General features: G+C 30.8%; 2 protein-coding genes and 1 long non-coding RNA gene across 3 annotated transcripts in view; 2 read left to right on the top strand and 1 right to left on the bottom strand.

Annotated features, from left to right (window-relative positions):
* LOC109584242 (uncharacterized) overlaps window positions 1-7605 on the top strand; it is a 9865-nt gene extending 2260 nt beyond the window's left edge. Inside the window, exons 4-37 of the mRNA XM_019999917.1 lie at window positions 1605-1650; window positions 1699-1752; window positions 1797-1886; window positions 1929-2014; window positions 2069-2165; window positions 2209-2317; window positions 2368-2466; window positions 2517-2599; window positions 2645-2786; window positions 2854-2891; window positions 2939-2980; window positions 3112-3186; window positions 3273-3434; window positions 3477-3535; window positions 3581-3686; window positions 3925-3980; window positions 4062-4113; window positions 4333-4402; window positions 4447-4475; window positions 4518-4727; window positions 4774-4894; window positions 4955-5012; window positions 5066-5120; window positions 5164-5206; window positions 5252-5384; window positions 5447-5868; window positions 5913-6025; window positions 6137-6226; window positions 6271-6399; window positions 6456-6764; window positions 6811-6930; window positions 6980-7289; window positions 7340-7465; window positions 7512-7605. Coding sequence (XP_019855476.1) covers window positions 1605-1650; window positions 1699-1752; window positions 1797-1886; window positions 1929-2014; window positions 2069-2165; window positions 2209-2317; window positions 2368-2466; window positions 2517-2599; window positions 2645-2786; window positions 2854-2891; window positions 2939-2980; window positions 3112-3186; window positions 3273-3434; window positions 3477-3535; window positions 3581-3686; window positions 3925-3980; window positions 4062-4113; window positions 4333-4402; window positions 4447-4475; window positions 4518-4727; window positions 4774-4894; window positions 4955-5012; window positions 5066-5120; window positions 5164-5206; window positions 5252-5384; window positions 5447-5868; window positions 5913-6025; window positions 6137-6226; window positions 6271-6399; window positions 6456-6737 — 3151 coding nt within the window. The 3' untranslated portion in view covers window positions 6738-6764; window positions 6811-6930; window positions 6980-7289; window positions 7340-7465; window positions 7512-7605. The remainder of the gene's footprint in view (window positions 1-1604; window positions 1651-1698; window positions 1753-1796; window positions 1887-1928; window positions 2015-2068; window positions 2166-2208; window positions 2318-2367; window positions 2467-2516; window positions 2600-2644; window positions 2787-2853; window positions 2892-2938; window positions 2981-3111; window positions 3187-3272; window positions 3435-3476; window positions 3536-3580; window positions 3687-3924; window positions 3981-4061; window positions 4114-4332; window positions 4403-4446; window positions 4476-4517; window positions 4728-4773; window positions 4895-4954; window positions 5013-5065; window positions 5121-5163; window positions 5207-5251; window positions 5385-5446; window positions 5869-5912; window positions 6026-6136; window positions 6227-6270; window positions 6400-6455; window positions 6765-6810; window positions 6931-6979; window positions 7290-7339; window positions 7466-7511) is intronic.
* LOC109584243 (uncharacterized) lies at window positions 24-635 on the bottom strand. The gene is made up of 3 exons (XR_002185915.1): window positions 362-635; window positions 204-297; window positions 24-110 (listed from the first exon to the last, which is right to left on the bottom strand). It is a non-coding gene; the product is annotated as an uncharacterized LOC109584243 (long non-coding RNA).
* LOC109583751 (uncharacterized) lies at window positions 7110-9800 on the top strand. The gene is made up of 15 exons (XM_019999199.1): window positions 7110-7289; window positions 7340-7465; window positions 7512-7605; window positions 7660-7741; window positions 7798-7845; window positions 7896-8060; window positions 8110-8179; window positions 8244-8437; window positions 8486-8528; window positions 8588-8710; window positions 8763-8969; window positions 9013-9319; window positions 9367-9530; window positions 9587-9709; window positions 9753-9800. Exons 1-15 carry the CDS (start codon window positions 7110-7112, stop codon window positions 9798-9800), a joined length of 1974 nt encoding a protein of 657 aa, XP_019854758.1.
* Window positions 9801-9812: the final 12 nt, after the last annotated feature.

Here is a 9812-nt window from a genome sequence, read left to right as displayed (position 1 = left end):
GCAGGGTTCTAAATATGACAATACCTTGTAACTGAAAAATTATATTTTCCTTTCAATCGATGCCATAGGCTTCGATATCCTAACAAGCTACCAGGTCCTTTTAACTCCTCCTACAAAATAAAAAATGATGACAATAATAATAATAATAATAGTGATCATGCTCCAATATTAATAATAATGGGGATAACACATATCTATATAACCTCAATGGCGGCCTTGATATCTTCCAAGGAGTCCCTTGTTCTCCCAGAGCCACGGCATCTTTGTATATGTATAATTCTTTGAACTTGTCGTAGGCTAAAATTATGATTCATATCAGTAAAATCCTCCATATATAAAGGAAGCATGAGATAAACTTTACCTGATTTCTTTAACAGGGGAAAGAAGGGTCCTTATTTCTTGAGTATTACAGCCAAGTCTTTTCAATTCCAAAATGATGTCACGGAAATCAGCCATTATAATAATTTAAATAACCCAACCTTAACCCTTTACTTTACTCCTTTACTCTATTATCTATGCTTAACCACACACACTAGCCACACCTATATCTACAAGATACGTGAACGGGAATGAACGTGAACGTGAATGAACGTGAACACGAATACGAACATGAACGGAAATGTCGCTGTCGGCTTCCGTATTATAGTCGACCATTCCCCAGCCTACAGTCATTTGGGTGGTCTGGCATGCGAGACTAGCAGCAAGTTTTTTTTATAGAATGGCTGCTCCCGATGAGGTATTGGACGGGGATACTGTACTTATACATAGCCCTGATACTTCAGGACTTGTATACAGCAAATCTTTTAGGTATGCAATAGATATATCATACTGAACACTGAATTCTATCATAGTTTAGTTTAATAATACAATCTACCGTTTTAGTTCTAATCAACTTGATTTCTTGAGTATTGAGTCTCAGCAGAATAGTGGTTTCATACTTGAATGTAAGTACATGTACATAGATCTAACCTGCAAAATGATTTATGCAGCACTATTAAGTGAATCACTGTCTCACATGTAAGAAGGCTTATAGGCCAAACCATGACTAAGCTAAAGATCATGTATCTGTCCAAACTTCCATAAATACCATATAGCATTTTATTTTTGAGGAGCAAAACTTTCACAGATTTATAAAAATTAATTTTCGTCGAAATAACTTTCGCGGATTTGAAATGTTAGTGCATACACCATTAACAATGATTGAATATTTAGCGGAGCATTAATTTTGTGGTTGCATGCTAATCCATAAAAGCCACAAAAGTTTTGCTCCTCAAAAATTAAGTACTATGCAGTTTACATAACTTAAATTTTGATTAAATAGCCCATGTAATTCATTTTGTTTACGATGACTCCCAGAATAATAATCATATAATTATAATCATTAATAAAACTAGAACTATAGAATATATGCGTCCATAGATAATAGTGTTGAGATCAATATCATGCATTACAAATGAAATTTATCGGTGTACATTTGTGAACCACTGATAATTTTTCTATAGTTGCTGCATTCTGCATTATTCAAAGGAAACGGAGCCAAAAACAAAGTTGTCAAAAGTAATAAAATATGACAAGCAATATAATTATTATTATGATTTATATAGTGCAACATCTCAACTAATGGAAATTGTTTATGGCAGCACAATTAAAGTTAGTCATATTTTACTCAGTCTGCATGTATTGTATCCATAATTATAGTTGCAACATTCATTTTCTCGTAAATATTTAACTGTTGTTTTGATGGAAAATAAGGTAAGTCAGATAAATTTTGTAGGACATTGATATAATTTATCCAGCAAATACTGTGCCTTAAAAAAGAAGATGACGAAAACAATAACTTGTTTAAAATAGTTCCTTTTCATCAAGAAAAGGGATGGGGTGAATCTGTAAGTTATTTTGCTCTGCATTATGTTAATCTATTACAATAGCTAAAAGTGGATGACAGGTTCAAACTTGAGAGCATGAGTTGCAAAGGTCAAAAAATAAAATTTCAACATAAGCCTGATGAGAAATGGTAAAAGCTATGCATAATGTTGAAATTACTTTATTCTTTTGTTTATAAATCAAGTTATCGCCCAGGTTTGGATAATGATGGTACGATGTTTTATATTGAGTTCCATTGCCACAATAATAATAATGCTGAATTGGACCCTAATTGCATAAAAGTTAAACTTTTAAATGCAACTTTCATTACATTATTTGTAATAGGGAGGAAGTATAGTGACTTTAGCTAGCACTGAAGTTGATGGATATCTTTCTGCAAGGGGATCACTTTTAACATGTGAAACACCAAGAAAAATTATCAAAGAGTACAAAAGTATGATTATAATACAAAATTTGTTACTGTTTAAACTGATGTCCTAAAAGTTGGATTACGTAGATGGCAAAGAGGCTTTTTCAATACCAAACCAAATTCTGGTGACACATTCTTTCAGCTTGAAAGCATAGATGCAAAAACAAACAAAGGTTAACAGCTATGCATAAATACCTTAATGAATAGGCATTGTACTTTATAGGAAGCAACCTTCTTTCATTTGGAAAATGCCGAATTAAACACTTGGCAACACAGCAATATATTTCAGCTACAAAGGATGAAGAAGTTTGCATTACTTCATTGTTAAGAACTAATTTCATTATATCATAGATCAAGTTGGAAAGCAACGCTTCTTTAGAAAGTGTTCAGTTTGAAATTCTGACATTATCTGACAAAAAGGAAAAAGAGATTTGCTATTCAGATAAAGTTGCTCTCATGCATACTGCTACAAAAAAGTTTTTATCTTTTAATGGTTAGCTTATTTACAAATATACCAGTATATTATTGTTTTTATATTATTAATACTTTACTGTTATTAGCAATCCTAGAAGAAGGTGATCTTATTCATTGGTCTGATGTAAGTTGAATTCTCTGTTTCATACTTATTTGTTATTGTTTATTAAGCTCATTCTTAAAGAAGAAACTGCCTCATTTAAAGCAATACAGGTTTGACTGATTTGATGATTCTATAACTATTCACCAAATAAATCAGAATCATTATATATATATAATGTTTGATGAAAAAATTTGCTAAATTAAAAAATGCCAATCATAATAAATTATGTTGTAATTACTAGGTTGATGAAGTTGCTGTACAAGATGCCTATCAAATAGTTGGCATGAGTTCAGCCTTATATGAGGTTTTTGAAAAGGTTAGTTATTTCAAGAGTACATAATAAGTATATGCTCTTCATTATTTTCAAACTAACTTTAATACATGCATACCCAATGCCTATAGATGGGTACAAATGATGAAGCTCAGGCTAAAGTGGTCAAAATCATGGAAGAACTACAAGATTTGTTTTTTTCAGCTAGTAATGAAAATCCATCCAGCCTCAAAAAAATTTTTGACACACCTCAACGTAAGACAAGGCTGGCAAACATGCTAAGAACATGCCAGGTATAATAATGAACATTTGTGCTTTAAGTGGGTAAAAATTAGATGATTGACGTGATGATAGTTTTTTTAAGAGAAGAAGTGAAAAAAGATGGAAGCAATTTGTAATTGACTTGTTGTTTCTATAGTACATAAGATATTATTTCTAGAAGCCTAATTGAGAGCATTTGTTCATCATTACAACTGTATGTAGAAAATGGTAGTGAAAGATCTATGCAGTACCTTGTTAAAGAAAAAGAATTTTTAATGGACATGGTATGTAAGTTTACAGGAAATTGCTTCTGGTAGGTTTGGGATCAGTGTATTATGAAAATTTGACCCAAAAGTACATTTTGAACCAAAATAAGTGTGGAATTGATCAAATCATCTATGTGGAAATTAATTTTGTTACTTTTATATTTTATTATTTACAAAATTTTATGCCATAAAAATTTTGCCAATAGTACCTGTTTTTAGTGTGTGTGTGTGTGTTTACATGCATTACAACTGATAGGTTGGTAAATGTTCTAATGCAGATGAAGTTTTAATTACTCTATTTAACAAATACAAGTATGTTTTTGCTAGTGTCTATTTATACATAATTTTCTAACTAATTGATGAAATATGTATCATTATCATTGAATTTGCTAGGGCATTTGATCACAAAGATTGCACTACATTGATTGAAAAAATCGGCATTGAGGTAAGTCCCAAAGCTAGGACTTTGGTCAAACTTTGCTAAAAATGTCAAGGAGAAAATTTTCAATTTTAATAATTTTTTCTGATGTATATACATGTACTCATATTGTGTAGAGTTTGAATCAAATTGAATTTCCTACAAATTCTAGTGTAATTATGTGTAATTGTAATTAAAGTTTTATAATTGACCCCAGGTTTGTAACTATTGTTCAAATTAATATAGGATTCAGAAGTACTTGCATTAATGTGTACTTTGGCTTTTAATGGAAGGTCGATTGATTGGAGTCTTTATAGTATGTTTGTTATGAAATTATGTAAAATATGAGCTATTTTTTAGAAAATATCAATGAAAAATTAAAAGGAAAGGTATGTATATTGATTCTACACTTAATACTGTAACTTCTGTAGATATCAGAAGATGTTCACCAAACCCTTGAAGGCTTTGCAACAGAAGTTCAATATTTGGATAAAAATGGGACTACTACATTTACCATATGTAGCACATGTGTATGTCTCATAATTGAAGCAAGTAATAGGATAATTGAAGCAGAAAAATATTCTCAAGCACCACTCAACTATGGTCAAAGTTTAAAAAGATGTATACAAGAAATAGAAAAAGTTTGTAGTAAAATATTTATATATTCATGTTTGTGATATTGAGTAGAAAAACCAAGAATGTTTAGTTCTTGTGCAACTTATGAATGTGCTAGTTTTTCTTATTGATTATGGAGTTGTTGATAAATCAATGGAAAAAGACTTCACTAAAAGTATCATGAAATTAAGTGGTATGAACCAGTACTGGTCTAATTGTTATAACAATAATAACATCCTAAAATTAATTATAGGAAAAACAGGCCAAGGTCATCAATGTAGTGCTGCCATCATTGTGAAAATTAGAAAACTGTATGCAATAATAATAATAATAACACAACAATAAAATTACTATTAATCTAAAGGGCACTACTTTCACTCAAGTTACTTCTGCAACAAAATTTCGATGCATCTTTTAAAGTATGGGATATTTATGCTTTATTTAATCATGTACACCATGCAGGTTTTGCTGAATGATTTTTGCTACTTAAACAATACAATATCTGGTATGCAGTAATAAAACTGTTACTAACTTCATGCATGCATCATAGAGACTGATCATGATCTACCTAAGGACTCTTCAAACATTCCAATGAGTTCTATTGGCATCCAGTCTCAGCCAGATGAATGTCCTCCAAAGGAAATGGAAATGCTGTTAGCTGATAAAGAAATAACTGATAAGCAGTATGTTATGTGAATACATGCATCAATAACACTTGTTATTAATGCAATTGATATCTTTATAGGGTCATAGCCAAATTACAAGCTAGATTAAAGCAAAATTTTAATTGTTTTTCCATGTTTAATGTAAAAACTGACGAATGTCAGAAATTATGTCGCATTCTGATTGATGGTTTTGCTGATGATGATACTAAAATTAGAATAATGAGTGCAGAACTCCTTTATGGTATATTCAGTGTTGAAGAGACCATACTTTCTGAGACTGCAGAAAGGACATATTTTACATTGAATAAGGAACTATACACTGAAATGAAGCGATTGGCAACAATGACTGATGAAGATCAACTTCTTCGTAAGATGTTAAGGAGAGAGCTCACACCTGATTCTACAGATAATTTGCAAAAGGAGCTGGAAAGAATAGCTGATGTATGTGTCTTAGAAGATGGTACTCCAAATACTATTAGTCAAAATATAGGATACAGTTGTGGTAAATCATGCATAATAAAGTGTAACAATAATAATTATGCATAGGACTTTTTAATATCGTTTTGGAATGTGTTCTTGAGCAAAAAGGTCAGAAAAATTATGAAATTCTAAAAAGTTGCTTCACTCTGCTGCAAAAAATGTCTCGAAAAAACAAGAAGGTTAGCAAAAATTATTATTGCATCTCACCACTGAGTGGATGGATGCTATATGCAAGTATGGATGCAAGTATGCTTTATACTTGCTATTGCATCAAACTTGTTATTATTTAGGCTCAAAATAAACTATTTATTAGTTTTCATGACTTCCTTCAAACAAAATCAAAAGAACTGATGAGACCAATGATATGTCTGTTAAATGAAGTAAAATACTTCATTGAATGTGTGCATGAATTACATATCAATAGATCTTTTTTAAAAATCCGGATATTTGTCAAAAGTTGACTGAAGCTGATATTGATAATATTTTTAGTGCTGCTATTAGCAATATTGGTGAACACATGGAATTGACTGTCACATTACGAATCATTATTGAAGTATAATCACTAGACTATGTATTAATAACTGAATAATTTATGACTTTTAATTTTAGAGCACAAACCCAGCTCTTCCATTAAAAGAACATGTAGCAAGGCTCATACAGCATCATTCAAAAAATGGAGCTTTAAGTTTTATTCTGGAGAAGGATACACGAAAACATCTTATAGTTGATGGCTATGTATATATAGAAATTATTATTTTAAACAAAATTTTATATTTCATTTATTGTGTAGACAAAACAAATCAACAAATATCGTCTTCTCATCAATATAACTCATCTATTAGCAACATGTTGCACTGGAGAATGTCAAGTTGCAGAACAAGTAGCTATTGAAATCTACAGTATTGATGAACTCCTAGAGTAAGAATACAGTAAAAATAGAAGTTAAAATAATTGATTTTTATAGAATTATAATGGAAATACCATCAGCTGCCCCAAAAATATCTTTCATTCGTGTTTTAATTTGGACGTATTTGATTACTGAGAATGATTCTGCCTCCACTTGCTCTAGATTGGCTTCAGATGAGTAAGTTGTGATGATTTTTAAAATTACATTACTTCATAGTTGATTACAGGAATTTTTGGCACTTAATGACAGATTTAAATGATTATATTGAGGAATCAATACGAAGAATAGAAAACAGTAGTGAAAAAGAAAAAATAAAAGTTTTGAGAAAAGAAGATCTCCCTATTTGTATTTTAACAATGGATGAAAAAACTGAATTGGCAAAAATTACTAAACGTTTATTATATATCATTGAGGGTGTGATTCCTTTACTATCTGGACTATGTCAAGAGTTGTCTCTTCATATACCAGTAACTGAATTTCTACAATTAGATTCAAAGAAAGCTCAGGTTGCAAAAAATCTCATCACTAAGCTAATGGTAGAGTTATCACATTGCATTGTATGATACTTTTATTATTATTTTGATAGTATTTTTATGATCAAGAAGTTGGCTCTGTGTTAGAGCAGATGCAAGAGATGGAGTGCATAAAAAATTTTAATTCACTCTGTGACCTGTATAGATCCAGTGAACTTAATTCAATAAAAGAACCAGAAGTAAAAATTTTTATTGCATGTTTTGTGATGATGCTAGTTAAATTAGAGACAGTCACTCAGTTACCTTTTATCAAAAAAAGATGAAGACTTTTTGAATCAACAATTTCAAACATTTATTGAAAATTATGCTAAGGCTTATGGTCAGTAAATATTATTTCTAGCGTGTTATCATATTGTCATATTGTCATATTTAGAAAACATGGAGAACCTGCCCACTTCAGGGGGACAAAAATTCAATGAGCTTCTTAAATTTTTTACTGATGAAGATTATAACAGGTATAGACTGTCATAATCTCATTAACAAGTGCTCTTTATAAATTTATCAATGTTAGAGGAGATATGCAATCACTAAAAGTCTACAAGCTTGTTCTAGTGCTTCGGTATTTACTTTTTTGGCATTACATGTAAGTTTTGTATTTTACATGCACAGAACTCTGATAGAAAGACAAAAAGAACTTGGTCTTCACTGCTTTGAAAGAACAAATTTGGAGAAAATGACATTAACTACTCTGCGACTGCTACATGGAATTGTTCATAAGAAAATTCTTGAAATAGAATCAAAAAAGGACTCTTTAAAGCCTCCTGAACTTCAAAAGTAAAACTATTATGATGAATATAATTATGCATGTGTTGTACAACATCAGGGAATATGAAAATCACATAAAGCCTATTCAAACCATACTTCTTGATGAAAGAGCTGATTTTATTAAAACAGTGAGTAGATCTACTTGAAAATATTTGTAAACATGGGTCTTGATTCCCAATTAACTTTATATAGTTGTTTGAGTTGCTACATCATTCAAATGATGACATTACTTATCAAGTATTAGCTTGCCTTGATGTTTTGCTGTATCTTGGAAATGAAGAAGCTCAAAAGAGGATTTCAGATATTAATGAGGAACAGGATCAAAGTCTTATTATGCAAGTGCAAAAGATACTAAGAAGAGCTCAAATTAACCTCAACAAAGCCAAGTATATAAAATCAATGATAAGTATGACACTTTTTGCTATACATAATAGAATGCAAGGAATGAGTACACAAGAGGAGTCTTCATCATTAAAAGTGATAAATTTGTGATAAAATTATTACTTAAATACTTTATTATGCACTATTACATAAAGGGCAATAAAAGAAGTATTGAAGTCGATGAAAGGATTACAGTAGCATTAGATGTTCTAGTGTGGATATGTGATGGTCAGCAGAAAGATATGCAAGATGCATTGAGTAATCGTGAAAAATTAAATGTAAGTTAGTATATTAAATTATTGGGTGAACCTATGCATACATCAATCATAGGGCACTGACATTGTTAGTCAAGTTTCCTTTTTACTTCTTGGGGTAGTTGAGAGTTTCACTGCTGAAAGTCTCAAAATAGCACAAAGAGCAGTACAGGCACTGATAGAAATGTGTGCTGGAAATTACAAAAATCAGGAGATTGCTATCAAAGGTCAAGTTATTATTTCAATAAATTCCATTTTAGAAAAGGAATCCTCTATTAGCCAAGTAAATTTTTACTGTTTGTTAATTTATTTGATCTGTAAAATAGGCAAAAATTAATTTCCCGAGTTTTTTGGCTTTAAAGCTATCTAGTTTGGAGTTGTTAAATGTAATGCTTGAAGAAATTGATGAACAGTCATCAAAGCTAGCAACCTGGATAATGCAGCAATTAAGCCTGTCTAATTTGCTAAATGGAATGTTGAAATCATGGGATTATTACTTAACATGCAGAACTGCCAAAAGATACTTTTGTTCTGAGACACCATTGGAACGACAAACAAAAAATAGCTTACTCCTAGCTTATCATACTCTCAGACGTATTTCAGATTATGAAGGCATATGTGTTGACAAATTAGGTGATTCATAACTTAATCAATCACATAATGTATGCTTTAATTTTTAGTGATGGATGATGAAAAAAACTGGCTGTATATAACAAATCTAGATTCAAAAGCAGAGAAAATGTGGCAGCACTGTAAAAGTTGGTCCAAGAGCATTGAAGTTTTCTACAGAACACAAAATGATACTGCTATACTGACTCGGGTCTTCTTTCCATACAATCCTCATGTAAGCTCTACATGTACATTGATTAAGCATTGCTTATTTTTGCTTGATTATTATAGAAGCATTTAAATGAAAAAATAAAAGATACTCTTTTAAACAACATCAAGAGAGACACACCACAAGAGAAGCTGGTTGATCTACTTGAATGGACTAAACAAATCAAATTAATCAAAGAACAAAAGGTATCAAAATATAATTAGAATAATTTTAATGGTTATATTACAGAAAAAATTGAAAAAATCGCCCAAAAGAATAATAATTTCATTTTCGTAAGAAAAGGTCCAA

This window comes from Amphimedon queenslandica, unplaced genomic scaffold (genome assembly GCF_000090795.2).
Source record: "Amphimedon queenslandica unplaced genomic scaffold, v1.1 AMPQUscaffold_13516, whole genome shotgun sequence".
Taxonomy (NCBI): Eukaryota; Metazoa; Porifera; class Demospongiae; order Haplosclerida; family Niphatidae; genus Amphimedon; species Amphimedon queenslandica.
This window is presented reverse-complemented; position numbering and strand designations above follow the sequence as displayed.

What these genes read in the sequence shown, in the direction of transcription:
- LOC109583751 (XM_019999199.1), top strand. Translation starts at nt 7,110, where the DNA reads ATGGATGAAAAAACTGAATTGGCAAAAATTACTAAACGTTTATTATAT. An exon ending in ACTGATGAAGATTATAACAG is followed by an intron (nt 7,742 to 7,797) that starts GTATAGACTGTC and finishes TATCAATGTTAG; the next exon opens with AGGAGATATGCAATCACTAA. An exon ending in ATTAACCTCAACAAAGCCAA is followed by an intron (nt 8,438 to 8,485) that starts GTATATAAAATC and finishes TATACATAATAG; the next exon opens with AATGCAAGGAATGAGTACAC.